The 17,184-nt window shown below is 37.7% G+C and overlaps 1 protein-coding gene across 1 annotated transcript in view; it reads left to right on the top strand.

Annotated features, from left to right (window-relative positions):
* eif2s2 (eukaryotic translation initiation factor 2, subunit 2 beta) overlaps positions 1-17,184 on the top strand; it is a 37,180-nt gene that overhangs the window by 47 nt on the left and 19,949 nt on the right. Inside the window, exons 1-2 of the mRNA XM_062057592.1 lie at positions 1-117; positions 9,768-9,948. The exon at positions 1-117 is cut by the window's left edge and continues 47 nt beyond it. Coding sequence (XP_061913576.1) covers positions 1-117; positions 9,768-9,948 — 298 coding nt within the window. The remainder of the gene's footprint in view (positions 118-9,767; positions 9,949-17,184) is intronic.

The raw sequence follows: 17,184 nt of genomic DNA, 5'->3' as shown, positions 1-17,184 counted from the left end.
TGCCACTGCATCGCTGACGCAAGACCTCCTTGCCGAGTGTGGAAGTGGAAACCATCTCGGAACAATCCAAGTCTTTTTGTGGCAACCTTGGCTCCTGCAAACATGTCCGGAGACGAGGTGAGTTCACTTCTCCTCCATCTAGTCCTTGCCGCTCTGTTGAACACCACTCGGGTGTTTTGTGTGTTCGTGTGAGCGCAGAAAGGAGGACTTTGGGCCTCATGCCGAGCTAGCCGCCACGCGACAAAGCTCAGAATACACCACATGGATGAAATATATGTATTTATTAACATCATGGATCAAGTACATGTATGTATTAACATCATGGATGAAGTACATGTATTTATTAACATCATGGATGAAGTACATGTATGTATTAACATCATGGATGAAGTACATGTATTTATTAACATCATGGATGAAGTACATGTATTTATTAACATGTAAACGTCTACAACATTGGCTAAATAGTCAATATCCATCATTATGTGTGGATGTGACGTCACCGCCCATGGGAGATGAAACCGAAGCTAGGTTAGCTAGCTCAAGCTAGGTTATCTAGCAGCTAGGTTAACTAGCACAAGCTAGGTTAGCTAGCAGCTAGGTTAACTAGCAAAAGCTAGGTAAGCTAGCAGCTAGGTTAGCTAGCACAAGCTAGGTTATCTAGCACAAGCTAGGTTATCTAGCAGCTAGGTTAGCTAGCACAATCTTGGTTATCTAGCAGCTAGGTTAGCTAGTACATGTTAGGTTAGCTAGCCCAGTTGTGTTGCTAGTTAATGTTGGCTTTTTAAAACATACTAACTAATCAAATGTCTTCATTAAACTTGATAACTAGTCAAATGTTATTTTCATTGAACATACTAAGTAATCGAATGTTGTTCTCATTAAACATTGTAACTAATCGAATAGTGGTTTCATTAAACATAGTAACTAATCAGAAGTTTTCATTAAACATAGTAACTAATCAAACAGTGGTTAAAATAAACATACCAACTAATCAAAGAGTGGTTTCATTAAACATAAGTAATCAAATGTTGGCTTCATTTAACATACTAAGTAGTCATATGTTGTCTTCATTAAACTTGATAACTAATCAAATGTTGGCTTCATAAAACATACTTACTAATCAAATGTTGGCTTCATAAAACATACTAACTAATCAAATGTTGGCTTCATAAAACATACTAACTAATCAGATGTTGGGTTCATTAAACATACTAACTAAGCAAATGTTTGCTTCCTAAAACATACTAACTAATCAAATGTTGGCTTCTTAAAACATAATGACTAATCAAATGTTGGCTTCCTAAAACATACTAACTAATCAAATGTTGGCTTCATTACAAATAATTAATCAAGTGTTGGCTTCTTAAAACATACTAACTAATCACATGTTGGCTTCATTACATATAATTAATCACATGTTGGCTTCTTAAAACATACTAACTAATCAAATGTTGTTTTCATTAAACATAGTAACTAATCAAACAGTGGTTTCATTAAACATACTAACTAAATAAAGAGTGGCTTCATTAAACATCCCAAGTAATCAAATGTTGGCTTCATTAAACATAGTAACTAATCAAATGTTGTTTTCATTAAACATAGTAACTAATCAAATGTTGTTTTCATTAAACATAGTAACTAATCAAAGAGTGGTTTCATTAAACATTCCAAGTAATCAAATGTTGGCTTCATTAAACATAGTAACTAATCAAAGAGTGGTTTCATTAAACATACCAAGTAATCAAATGTTGGCTTCATTAAACATACTAACTAATCAAAGAGTGGTTTCATTAAACATACCAAGTAATCAAATGTTGGCTTCATTAAACGTACTAACTAATCAAATGTTTTCATTAAACATAGTAACTAATCAAAGAGTGGTTTCATTAAACATACTAACGAATCAAAGAGTGGTTTCATTAAACATACCAAGTAATCAAATGTTGGCTTCATTTAACATACTAAGTAGTCAAATGTGGTCTTCATTAAACTTGATAACTAATCAAATGTTGGCTTCTTAAATCATAACTAATCCAATGTTGGCTTCATAAAACATACCAACTAATCAAATGTTGGCTTCATAAAACATACTAACTAATCAAATGTTGGGTTCATTAAACATACTAACTAATCAAATGTTGGCTTCCTAAAACATACTAACTAAACAAATGTTTGCTTCTTAAAACATAATGACTAATCGAATGTTGGCCTCCTAAAACATACTAACTAATCAAATGTTGGCTTCATTACATATAATTAATCAAATGTTGGCTTCTTAAAACATACTAACTAATCACATGTTGGCTTCATAAAATATAACTAATCAAATATTGGCTTCATTAAACATACTAACTAATCAAATGTTGGCTTCCTAATACATACTAACTAATAAAATGTTGGCTTCCTAAAACATAATGACTAATCAAATGTTGGCTTCCTAAAACATACTAACTAATCAAATGTTGGCTTCATTACATATAATTAATCAAATGTTGGCTTCTTAAAACATACTAACTAATCACATGTTGTTTTCATTAAACATAGTAACTAATCAAACAGTGGTTTCATTAAACATACTAACTAAATAAAGAGTGGTTTAATTAAACATCCCAAGTAATCAAATGTTGGCTTCATTAAACATAGTAACTAATCAAATGTTGTTTTCATTAAACATAGTAACTAATCAAAGAGTGGTTTCATTAAACATTCCAAGTAATCAAATGTTGGCTTCATTAAACATAGTAACTAATCAAAGAGTGGTTTCATTAAACATACCATGTAATCAAATGTTGGCTTCATTAAACATACTAACCAATCAAAGAGTGGTTTCATTAAACATACCAAGTAATCAAATGTTGGCTTCATTAAACGTACTAACTAATCAAATGTTTTCATTAAACATAGTAACTAATCAAAGAGTGGTTTCATTAAATATACTAACGAATCAAAGAGTGGTTTCATTAAACATACCAAGTAATCAAATGTTGGCTTCATTTAACATACTAAGTAGTCAAATGTGGTCTTCATTAAACTTGATAACTAATCAAATGTTGGCTTCTTAAATCATAACTAATCCAATGTTGGCTTCATAAAACATACCAACTAATCAAATGTTGGCTTCATAAAACATACTAACTAATCAAATGTTGGGTTCATTAAACATACTAACTAATCAAATGTTGGCTTCCTAAAACATACTAACTAATCAAATGTTTGCTTCTTAAAACATAATGACTAATTGAATGTTGGCCTCCTAAAACATACTAACTAATCAAATGTTGGCTTCATTACATATAATTAATCAAATGTTGGCTTCTTAAAACATACTAACTAATCACATGTTGGCTTCATAAAATATAACTAATCAAATGTTGGCTTCATTAAACATACTAACTAATCAAATGTTGGCTTCCTAATATATACTAACTAATAAAATGTTGGCTTCCTAAAACATAATGACTAATCAAATGTTGGCTTCCTAAAACATACTAACTAGTCAAATGTTGGCTTCATTACATATAATTAATCAAATGTTGGCTTCATTACATATAATTAATCACATGTTTGCTTCTTAAAACATACTAACTAATCAAATGTTGGATTCCTTATCTTGTATTTTCATGAAATCTCCTGTAAAGTATTTTCATTCAGATGTTGAAAATGTTTCCACGGCGACCACACCTGGACTTGTTTTGTATCTTCTCCTATCACCTGGACTTGTTTTGTATCTTCTCCTATCACCTGGACTTGTTTAGTATCTTCTCCTATCACCTGGACTTGTTTAGTATCTTCTCCTATCACCTGGACTTGTTTAGTATCTTCTCCTATCACCTGGACTTGTTTAGTATCTTCTCCTATCACCTGGACTTGTTTAGTATCTTCTCCTATCACCTGGACTTGTTTAGTATCTTCTCATATCACCTGGACTTGTTTAGTATCTTCTCATATCACCTGGACTTGTTTAGTATCTTCTCATATCAGCCATCACATCACCAAAGTGACGTTTCTTATGTTCAAAAGAGTCCATTATTGCCACTTAGAAAAAGTAAAATAAAAGTAAACTCATAGACTTGCAACTCTAGTAGTCATCGCAAAAAATGTGTGTATATATTAGGGCTGCAACTAACAACTAATTTGATAATCGATTAATCTGTCGATTATTACTTCGATTAATCATCGGATAAAAGAGACAAACTACATTTCTATCTTTTCCAGTATTTTATTTTTAAAAACAAAACAGCATACTGGCACCATGTTCTTTCAACTAGCCAAATAAAACAAGGCAAATGTTACAAAAATGATTTTTTTTATAAGGTGCACAATAGCAATAATTTTGCTTGGGGGAATTTCAAACCTTGCTACTACCTATTCCAACCATTCTGCAATGTTGGATGCTGAATGTCTTTCCTCTAGTGGCATGGTCATAAGGCTGATTGACTTCATGTTCCATTCGTCTCCAATGTAATGGCATGTATTGCCAAGGTGGCTACACTTGTCCACACATCAGTAGTGAGAGCAAGTTTGCTCTGGGTGGCTTTTATGTCAGTCTACACTGCTTGGAATGTCTGCTCGTACTTCGTCTCCATCACTTTGGTAAAATGGGTCCTCCAGGGAAGAGTGTAACCAGGGTTGAGGACGTGAATCATTTGTCTAAAACCTTCATCCTCCACCATTGATAGTGGCCTCATGTCAGTTAGCAACATATTCAGGATAGCATCAGTCAATGCAGCCACTTGCTGTGGTGTGCACACCTTCCTTTGTACCAAGTCGCTATTGCTGGCTTGTTTCTTTTTGAAATGAGAGGAACCATATAATGAACGTACATAGTAGCATCATTTACATGTAACTTAATACATACATTTCTGACGTAAAAGGCAAATACGCCACCACATTAAAAAAAAACAGCTAAATGAAATAAATGGACATTGTGGATGCAGTATACACCAATAATAACACAGAAATTTAACTCATCAGATCAGAACTGATCAGATATTGTAAGCGTTTCTGTTGCGAATAATAAAGGATTCATTTTAGGCTGCCTCTGAATAATAGCATGAAATATTCCAGCACCTTCATAACGTTTAGTTATACTAAAGTGTCACTCAAATCTAAATATATTTATATAGCTTTATTGGGCACGGCTACATTGATCCATTATGAAACCAACATGAGAAATTTCGGTCCGTTTCATTTTTTTTCAAATTGGTAACCGTGCGTTTTCTCTCTCAAAACGGAGTCCAATCTACAAAAGATTAAAAACACACAAAGACGGACACAACGGATCAATGTACTCGGACTATGGACTTAAAAAGTTACGTACCGTGAGTTCTTCCCTTCATGCATGGCTCCCGCATGTTTCCTCTTCAGGTGCTCCAGAAGCAATGTTGCACTTCCGTGCCATGCGAGGTCCATGCTGCACATTTTGCAGGAACGGTCTTCTTTGAAGTCTTGAAAGTAAAGTGTTCCCACACTTTTGATGACTTAGGTCGTACACTTTTCTCCATTGAAGCAATAACATCAAGATGTTTCTCCGCTGAACTATCCGTACTGATTTCCTCCGCCTTTTTTCGAATGTTTCCAGGCAAAGGAGACGGCGTGGTCACGTGAGCTGCACATGACACTTCATTGGCTGGCTTACTACTTACTGCCAACTCACGAGACGTAGCCGCAGCGCATGCGCAATGCATAGATCCAACGAATCGATGACTAAATTAATCGCCAACTATTTTTATAATCGATTTTAATCGATTTAATCGATTAGTTGTTGCAGCCCTAGTATATATATATGTGTATATGTGTGTGTATATATATATTATATTATATATGGTTTTATTTATATATATATATATATATATATATATATATATATATATATATATATATATATATATATATATATATATATATATTAGAGATGCGCGGTTTGCGGACACAACCGCGGAGTCCGCGGATAATCCGCGGGTCGGGTGGATGCATGACGAAAAAAATTGATTTTAAATAGATTCGGGCGGGTGCCGGTTGAACCCATTCGGAAATATATATACATAGTTAAATGTTGTTACCCACATACGAAAAACGAGCAGCACTCTTTGAAACAGGCAATTATTCATCAGGCACTGCTGCAGCTGTCACGCCAAATTTCTTCCCCCCTACAAAAACCTCCCCCCCCCCCCCCATTTACTTCCGGGGCTGCGTCCAATAAAGTCACAAAGTTGCCGGGGGTCCTTAACCGGCATGCGACTGTCCTGTTTCGCGCTTGTACAAAAAAAAACAATAATCGATTTCTTCAGATTCCAGCAGCTGTCAAAGACGAAGTATCCTTCCAGCGACGGGCAGTCAAAGCCGAAGTGCTATCGATCGCTGTCAATGACGTAAGAGGAAACATGACCACGGAAGTAAATGGGGGGGGGGGGGGAGGTTTTTGTAGGGGGAAGAAATTTGGCGTGACACAGCACAACACAACAGAAGAAGGAGAAAAAAATAAAAAGATGGCAACGCCGGCAGCAAACGTGGTAAGCGACAAACTAAAAAAGGGACTACTAAAGACCAGGGGAAAAAAATAACAATAATAGTCAACACTTTCTTAATGGAAATGACAATAATATTATAATAATGATAAATAATATTATCACGCATTAATATCTCTTAGGCTCTAATGCGTGGCCAAGACATATTAATGCGTGGCACGCATTGAATGTCTCTGCTGCATTGGATCAGTCTCCTTTCTTTAACAGGCAAAAGCTTTCTAACCTCACTAATGCCTTGCATCGTCTATATTAGATATATAACAACGGGTGGGTGGCGGGTGGATGACGACTTTTGTGATGCGGTTGCGGATGAAATAATTGCCTATGCGCGCATCTCTAATATATATATATATATATACATATATATATATATATATATATATATATATATATATATATATATATATATATATATATATATATATATATATATTAGGGCTGCAACTAACGATTAATTTGATAATCGATTAATCTGTCGATTATTACTTCAATTAATCGATTAATAATCGGATAAAAGAGACAAACTACATTTCTATCCTTTCCAGTATTTTTTTTTTTTAAACAGCATACTGGCACCATACTTATTTTGATTGTTTCTCAGCTGTTTGTACATGTTGCAGTTTATAAATAAAGGTTTATAAAAAAAAATAAAAAATTACAAAAAAAAAAAAAAAAATTGCCTCTGCGCATGCACATAGCATAGATCCAACGAATCGATGACTAAATTAATCGCTAACTATTTTTATCCATCCATCCATCCATTTTCTACCGCTTATTCCCTTTGGGGTCGCGGGGGGCGCTGGAGCCTATCTCAGCTACAATCGGGCTAACTATTTTTATTATCGATTTAATCGATTGGTTGTTGCAGCCCTAATATATATATATATATATATATATATATATATATATATATATATATATATACACTACCGTTCAAAAGTTTGGGGTCACATTGAAATGTCCTTATTTTTTAAGGAAAAGCACAGTACTTTTCAATGAAGATAACTTTAAACTAGTCTTAACTTTAAAGAAATACTCTATACATTGCTAATGTGGTAAATGACTATTCTAGCTGCAAATGTCTGGTTTTTGGTGCAATATCTACATAGGTGTATAGAGGCCCATTTCCAGAAACTATCACTGCAGTGTTCTAATGGTACAATGTGTTTGCTCATTGGCTCAGAAGGCTAATTGATGATTAGAAAACCCTTGTGCAATCATGTTCACACATCTGAAAACAGTTTAGCTCGTTACAGAAGCTACAAAACTGACCTTCCTTTGAGCAGATTTAGTTTCTGGAGCATCACATTTGTGGGATCAATTAAACGCTCAAAATGGCCAGAAAAAGAGAACTTTCATCTGAAACTCGACAGTCTATTCTTGTTCTTAGAAATGAAGGCTATTCCACAAAACTGTTTGGGTGACCCCAAACTTTTGAACGGTAGTGTTTATATATATATATATATATATATATATATATATATATATATATATATATATATATATATATATATGAAAAAAAGCGTCCTGCTTTTCAAGACTGACAGCAGTAATGAACTGGTTTTATTTTTGAAGTGTAGTTTGTAGAATGTAAGCGAGTGAAACAAAGGTGGGTTCGACACATTTGTGCTGACTAGGGTTGCAATGGGGTGGAAAGTTTCCGGTAAATTTCCGAAAATTTACCACGGGAAGTTAAGCTCGGGAAGTTTGGAGATTTTGACCATTTTTTTGATTATTCAAAGTTGGACACCGTCCATCTTATTCTGTAGAATAAGATAATAAGCTTGTAAAACACTAATGCAATGCCACACACAGATATAAATAGTCAGGTAAACAATTGGAGTAGTCTTTAAAAATATTTTACTGATGGACAAATGAATAGAAATAGGCTAGATGAATAAATGAACACTCAATCAGCATACTAAATCAAACTATAACCTACATTCTTGTAGAATGGCTAGCAGAACAGAAGGCAGAGGAAACTACACCTTTTGATTTAGTATTTGCTAGTTGAACTTTACAGATCACAAAAAAGGTTAATTCGGATCGCAAACGTTGTTAGCATAAATGAATGGGCTTTAACATGGACAAAATTAGCATCACGGCTAACGGAGAAATATTTTGGGTTCATTATGAGACTGTGGTGGTACATAAACCTAGCTAGCTAGAGATATTGGCCCCAAAATAATTTGACAACTACAGGAACAGCTAGCTAGCTTGAGTGGAAGTCTGCTGAAGAAGTCTACAGTCATACAGTAACAAGCAATTACTCCTCTATTAAACTTAAATACCATAGATCAAATATATTTACCCCAGTAATATCATCAAAACGTACCTGACTGGATGAAGTCCTTGGGCTCATACACTAGTGTGGCCTCAATAGCCCTGCTGTAGTGTGTAGCATGCTGGGAATTATCTGTGCATGTGATGGAAGAATGCACTGCACATGTGGTGGAGGAATGCACTGTGCAGGGTTGAAATTCAACTGAATTTGCATTAATTAAAGGCTTAGTGGCCACATGCGTGGACAGCACCTTTTAGCTCTTATTTTCAAAATTGTGTACACTACTGAATTGGGGTCTTATGGCTGCTTATGTGGACATTTATACTGCCATCTAGGTGGTGTCAGAAGAGTATAACATACAACGGAATTTGGGGGTAAAAAAGGGTAAAAATAAGAATTAGCATGTCACTAAACATGAAGTACATGTTTGTGTACTTAATGACTAAGTACATCATATAAAAAGATGATTCTTAGTTTTTATTCTAATTAGGGTCCAATAAGCCCGAATAGCAAAGAGAAATAAAAAAAAAAAAAAGCATGTAAACAGCTTGGGCCTTAAGAGGTTAAATCAGGTTGTTTTAGCTAATAATCATGCTGCAAGATCTAGCATGTTGCATTCAATGTTTATTCCCATTAATTTCCCGTTAATTCCCATGGAAAGTTTCCAACTTTGAATATTCCCAGAATTTTGCAACCTTTGTGCTGACAAAAAAAAAAGATGATAAAGTTGTGCTCATTGATGAACTCACAAATCAATGTAGTCCTCCAGTCGTCTCTGGAAATGTTTTTTCACTTTTGAACCACTGTGGTGGTGGGCGTCACCACTGTGGTGGTGACGCCCACCACCGGGGGTTGGTGTGGGGACTCAAACCAACCCCCGGTCATCTTTTCTTCTTCATCTCATCACATGACCTCGTGTAACAATGATGCCATGTGCATGGCTTCCTGTTCAGATGATCTTCGACCCCAACATGACCAAGAAGAAGAAGAAGAAGAAGAAGCCTTTCATGCTGGACGAGGAAGGCGGAGATGTGGGAGGAGAGGAAGTGAAGGAGGTGGAGGTGAAGGAGGTGGAACCGGAGGCTGGAGACGACAAGGACTTTGACCCGGATGAAGACGACAGCAGAAAGAAAGGTTATTGCAACCCACCTTGACTCAATTCTTATTTTTAGGTCCCAGATTATTGTTTATTTCTCTTTAAACGTGATGGATGCAGACGTTCATATCTACTTGAAGTGTGGCATACTTCCATATTAGGGCTGTCAACTTCATTAAAAACACTAGAATTTGTGTGAATGTCACATGAGTGGAGTGTGTGGAACGCTTCTAATGTGGGATATGGAGAGGTTTGTATTTTGCCCATTCATTTTTTAAATGGGGGGAATTCCTGGTAATCAGGGAGTTTTTGGTAACGGGAAACATGCTGGCTTGAATGTCCAGGGTGAGTGGAGTGTGTGGATGGTGGAACACTTCTAATGGGCTGGGAAATGTGAGATATGGAAAGGTTTGTATTTTGCCCATTCATTTTTAAATGGGGGAAATTCCTGGTAATCAGCGAGTTTTTGGATGTTGGATGGTGGAACGCTTCCAATCGGATGAGAAATGAGGGATGTGCAGTCCATTGTGTAATGCCTATTCAATGACGGGAAAATCAGGAATTTTGGGAAAGGGAAAACATGTTTCTTGCGTGGGTGGATGGTTTAAAGGTCGAAATCGGGTTTAAAAATGGCGCAAAATATGTAGAGTTTAGGGCTTTGTAGAACTATGAATACATCCATTCATTTGAATGGGAAGTTCCTGGAAATTTGGGAAAAACCGGGAGTTTTGGAAAATATAGTTAATACAACAATTGTCCTAGATCACTGTTTTTCAACCTTTTTTGAGCCAAGGCACGTTTTTTTCATTGGAAAAATCCTGAGGCACACCACCAGCAGAAAACATTAAAAAATGAAACTCAGCAGCCGATGTTGACAGTAAAAAGTTGTTCTCGCAATTGTTGGTTATGACTTTAAAGCATAACCAAGCATGCATCAATATGGCTCTTGTCTCAAAGTAGGTGTACTGTCACCACCTGTCACCTCACACCCTGACTTATTTGGACTTTGTTGCTGTTTTCCTGTGTGTAGTGTTTCAGTTCTTGTCTTGCGCTCCTATTTTGTTGTTGATTGTCATGTCATGTACGGATGTACTTTGTGGACACCGTCTGCTGCTCCACACGCTGTAAGTCTTTGCTGTCGTCCAGCATTCTGTTTTTGTTTACTTCGCAGCCAGTTCAGTTTTAGCTTCGTTTTGCATAGCCTTCCCTAAGCTTCAATGTATTTTCATGGTGGCACTCACCTTTTGTTTATTTTTGGTGTAAACAGGGCTGGGCGATATGGCCTTTTTTTAATATCTCGATATTTTTAGGCCATATCGCGATACACCATATATATCTCGATATTTTGCCTTAGCCTTGAATGAACACTTGATACATATAATCACCAGTATGATGATTCTATGTGTCTACATTAAAACATTCTTGTTCATACTGCATTTATATATGCTCATTTTAAAGGCCTACTGAAATGATTTTTTTTTATTTAAACGGGGATAGCAGATCCATTCTATGTGTCATACTTGATCATTTCGCGATATTGCCATATTTTTGCTGAAAGGATTTAGTAGAGAACATCGACGATAAAGTTCGCAACTTTTGGTCGCTGATAAAAAAGCCTTGCCTGTACCGGAAGTAGCGTGACGTCGCAGGTTGAAGGGCTCCTCACATTTCCCCATTGTTTACACCAGCAGCGAGAGCGATTCGGACCGAGAAAGCGACGATTACCCCATTAATTTGAGCGAGGATGAAAGATTCGTGGATGAGGAACGTGAGAGTGAAGGACTAGAGTGCAGTGCAGGACGTATCTTTTTTCGCTCTGACCGTAACTTAGGTAAAAGGGCTCATTGGATTCCACACTTTCTCCTTTTTCTATTGTGGATCACGGATTTGTATTTTAAACCACCTCGGATACTATATCCTCTTGGAAATGAGAGTCGAGAACGCGAAATGGACATTCACAGTGACTTTTATCTCCAGGACAATACATCGGTGAAGCACTTTAGCTACGGAGCTAACGTGATAGCATCGATAGAAACAAAAGAAATAAGCCCCTGACTGGAAGGATAGACAGCAGATCAACAATACTACTATCAGGAGACACCGAACCAAACACTGGACCTGTAACTACACGGTTAATGCTGTGCCGCCTGTCGAAGCCTAGCAATGCTGTTGCTAACGACGCCATTGAAGCTAACTTCGCTACGGGACCTCGTCAGAGCTATGATAAAAACATTAGCGCTCCACCTACGCCGGCCCTCATCTGCTCATCAACACCCGTGCTCACCTGCGTTCCAGCGATCGACGGCGCGACGAAGGACTTCACCCGATCATCGATGCGGTCGGCGGCTAGCGTCGGATAGCGCGTCTGCTATCCAACTCAAAGTCCTCCTGGTTGTGTTGCTCCAGCCAGCCGCTAAAAAAAAATCCCACCTACAGCTTTCTTCTTTGCAGTCTCCATTGTTCATTAAACAAATTGCAAAAGATTCACCAACACCGATGTCCAGAATACTGTGGAATTTTGCAATGAAAACAGAGCTGTTTGTATTGTGATACAATGTGTCCGAATACTTCCGTTTCAACCATTGACGTCACGCGCAAACGTCATCATACATAGACGTTTTCAACCGGAAGTTCCCCGGGAAATTTAAAATTGCACTTTATAAGTTAACCCGGCCGTATTGGCATGTGTTGCAATGTTAAGATTTCATCATTGATATATAAACTATCAGACTGCGTGGTCGGTAGTAGTGGGTTTCAGTAGGCCTTTAAACTTTCATGCAGAGAGGGAAATCACAAGTAAGTCAATTTACTAGTTACTTCTAGACCTCCACCCCACATCCCACCTCACTCCTACCCACTTCTCTAAAGTGGGCTGGCTCAAGGTGGAGGACAGAGTTAAACAACTTGCACTGAGCCTAGTCTATAAAATCCGCTACACCTCCCTGATACCGAAGTACATGTCAAACTACTTCCTTAACGTAAATGACCGCCATAACCACAACACCAGGGGGTGCTCCACTAACCACGTTAAACCCAGATTCCGAACTAACAAAGGTCTTAACTCATTCTCTTTCTATGCCACATCAATGTGGAATGCGCTCCCAACAGTTATAAAAGAAAGGGCATCTCTATGCTCCTTCAAAACCGCAATAAAAGTTCACCTCCAGGCAGCTACAACCCTAAAATAACACCCTCCCCGGATTGCTAATAATCAAATGTAAACAATCAAATGCAGATACTTTTTCTTATGCCTTCTGATCTCTCTCTCTTTCTCTCTCTCTCTCTCTCTCTCTCTCTATGTCCACTACTTGATGTCCATATCCTACCCCCTACCCCACGCGCCCCCCCCCCCCCCTCCACACCCCTGATTGTAAATAATTCAATGTGATTATCTTGTGTGATGACTGTATTATGATGATAGTATATATGATAGTATATATCTGTATCATGAATCAATTTAAGTGGACCCCGACTTAAACAAGTTGAAAAACTTATTCGGGTGTTACCATTTAGTGGTCAATTGTACGGAATATGTACTTCACTGTGCAACCTACTAATAAAAGTCTCAATCAATCAATCAAAACCAAAACTGTATTAATTAAACAGTTATTAAGCAGTGGCACAAACATTCATGTCATTTCCAAAACAGAAAGTGCAAGATTGTCAGACATTTTAAAACAAGTTATTAGTGCACTTTTGTGCATGGTGTCACTAAGATGACTTATCAAAACAACACTAAATTAAAGTGCACTTTTTGTAGAGAACGCCACTACAATAGTTTAAAACATGTCACACAAGATATTTCAATACGTGTCACATAAAAATGAGCTGCATATCAAATAGTATATGTCCTACGGTGTTGATGTGGAAATAGTTGCTCCGGCATTTAGTTGGTGTGGCACCGAACGGAGATGTTGACATGTAAAGACATATTCCCGCTTGAAGCCAAACCACCGCCAGACGATGGACTCCGTGCTGTTTTTTTTGGGAATTAATTATTCCTCCATTTGTTACCAAATTCACACCTCCTTTCTCTCGTATTACCACTCAAACCCCACCGTTAGCTGTTAGCATCACAGCTAACGTTACCATGTCGCTACCTGTCTGCTACGCGGGAGCGTGTGACGTTGCTCACGTGACAGTATGTGACGTATGTAAGAAGGTGCGCTTGTTTTAAAGGCCTACTGAAATGAATTTTTTTTATTTAAACGGGGATAGCAGATCTATTCTATGTGTCATACTTGATCATTTCGCGATATTGCCATATTTTTGCTGAAAGGATTTAGTAGAGAACAACGACGATAAAGATTGCAACTTTTGGTATCTGATAAAAAAAAGGCTTGCACCTACCGGAAGTAGCGTGACATAGTCAGTTGAACATATACGCAAAGTTCCCTATTGTTTACAATGATGGCCGCATGAAGTGAGAGAGATTCGGACCGAGAAAGCGACAATTTCCCCATTAATTTGAGCGAGCATGAAGGATTTGTGGATGAGTAAAGTGCAAGTGAAGGACTAGTGGGGAGTTGAAGCTATTCAGATAGGGAAGATGCTGTGAGAGGCGGGGGTGACCTGATATTCAGCTGGGAATGACTACAACAGTAAATAAACACAAGACATATATATACTCTATTAGCCACAACACAACCAGGCTTATATTTAATATGCCACAAATTAATCCTGCATAATAACACCTGCGTGTTTGTTATGCTAGCTACTAGCTCCTCTGCTAGCTCCTAGCTCCATAGAACACGCCAATACAATTCAAACACCTGATCAACACACACAATCACTCAGCCCAAAAGACCGTTCACCTAACCCAAGGTTCATAAAGCTTATATATTTTAAAAAAGTTACGTACATACGCAAAAAAAAGCCAAAGCTGCATACTCACAGTAGCACGTCTGCGTCTTTGTCATCCAAATCAAAGTAATCCTGGTAAGAGTCTGTGTTGTCCCAGTTCTCTACAGGCGTCTGTGTATCCAAATCAAAAGTCCTCCTGGTTAGAGTCTCTGTTATCCGAGTTCTTCCATCTTGACTGCATCTTTCGGGAATGTAAACAAAGAAGCGCCGGCTGTGTACTGTTGTGGCTGACTACGTTCGAAAAATACGTCCATTTCGCACCGACAACTTTCTTCTTTGCTTGCTCGGCTTCCTTCTCCATAATGCAATGAACATGATTGAAACAGATTCACGAACACAGATGTCCAGAATACTGTGGAATTATGAAATGAAAACAGAGCTTTTTCGTATCGGCTTCAATGTGGAAGGCATACCCGTGTTCGCCGGGCTACGTCACACGCATACGTCATCCTCAGAGGCGTTTCCAACCGGAAGTTTAGCGGCAAATTTAAAATGTCACTTTATAAGTTAACCCGGCCGTATTGGCATGTGTTATAATGTTAAGATTTCATCATTGATATATAAACTATCAGACTGCGTGGTCGGTAGTAGTGGCTTTCAGTAGGCCTTTAAGTCTCTGTGAGAAGGAGAGACAGGAAAGAGTGAGAAACGCATGCAGTTTAATGCCCCGCAGCTAAAAGCAACTGCCTGAGAACGTATACTCGAACATCACGATATAGGCATTTTCTATATCGCACAGAGACAAACCCGCGATATATCGAGTATATCGATATATATCGCCCAGCCCTAGGTGTAAGCATTAGATACCTTTTTACCTGCACTCTGCCTGTCGCTGTCACCTGCATATTGTGATCACGACAAACCATGTTTCCGACATCTACAAAGCAATTAGCTACCTGCTGCCTCCTACTAATATGGAAGAGTATTACACGGTTACTCTGCCGAGCTCTAGACAGCACAGACATTAAACAACGGCACATTATTTGCGAATCATAATTACTGGTTTGCAAAAAATATTTTTACCCCAATTAGGTGAAATTAAATCATCTCCCACGGCACACCAGACAATATCTCACGGCACACTAAACACTGTCCTAGATGATATGAATGTTTTGGTGTTGGAATTTTTCAAAACGGTTGAAAAATGTTAACTGAATAACAGTTGGAATTCAACTTATAATTTAAAGTATTTTGGAATTTCAGGAAAACCGGGAATTTGTACGGGGGGAAAAAGGAGCGTTTGTTGTCTCAACGAAGAGGAATGTTTTGAAGGTGGAATGGTGAAAAATGGTTCAAAATATGGACTGAAAACTTTCCAGGAAAAGATGAAAATAGAGCTGTGGGAAAACCGGGAATTCGGGGACAGGGAAAACATGTTTTGCATTGGACATATGTGAAGAGGAGTGTGTGTGGATGGTTGAAAGGTCGGAATCGGGTTTAAAAATGGCGCAAAATGTTGAGAATTTAGGGCATTGTAGAACTATGAATACGTCCATTCATTTGAATGGGACGTCCCTGGTAATTTTGGAATTTCTGGACTTCTTTTGAAAATATAGGTAATACAACAATTGTCCTAGATGATATGAATGTGTTGGAACTTTTCAAAACTGCTGAAAAATGTTGACGTAAGAACACTTGGAATTTAAATGAGTATTTCAGGAAAACGGGGAATTTGTACGGAAAACAGGAGCGTTTGTTGTCCCAGCTAAGAGAAATGTTTTGAAGGTGGAATGGTCAAAAACGGTTGAAAAATGTGGCCTAAGAAAACCTTTTAGGGAGAGGTGAAAACCGGGTCGGGTTTAAAAATGGTGCAAAATGTTCAGAATTTAGGGCATACGTCCATTCATTTGAATGGGAAGTTCATGGGAATTTCGGGACTTTTTAAAAAAATATAGATTGTTTGAATTTAAATGGGTATTTCGGGAAAACCGGGAATATTTGAAAATATAGGTAATACAACAATTGTCCGAGATTATTAAAAATATGTGGTGTTGGAATTTTTTAAACTGTGGAAAAATGTTGACGTAACAGTTGAAATTGAAATGGGAATTTTGGGAAAACGGGGAATTTGCATGAAAAAAAAGGAGCATATCTATTTGTCGATTCTTAATTCCCTGGTTTTGCTATGGCTCTTGTCCGCTGCTTTCTGCGGCGTCTGCCATTGCCAGTTATGTCGGCCAAAAAGTTTTCTAAACTCAAGCGTATTTAAAAGAGCGGTGTTGTGCAGTGCATGATCTGTGACGTAAACAGGCTGTGCAACAGTCCGTGCGAAACGTGAGCTTTGACTACTGTTTATTAAACGAGGCAAAATGCCGTAAAAAAAATGTTGAGATGGAAGCATGTAGTGCTCTAAAATCTCTAGAAGCGTCTGACTTGGGCTATGGAAAAGAAGCACTGGACAGTTGCAGAGT

The sequence above is a fragment of the Entelurus aequoreus genome, linkage group LG01, assembly GCF_033978785.1.
Source record: "Entelurus aequoreus isolate RoL-2023_Sb linkage group LG01, RoL_Eaeq_v1.1, whole genome shotgun sequence".
Taxonomy (NCBI): Eukaryota; Metazoa; Chordata; class Actinopteri; order Syngnathiformes; family Syngnathidae; genus Entelurus; species Entelurus aequoreus.
This window is presented reverse-complemented; position numbering and strand designations above follow the sequence as displayed.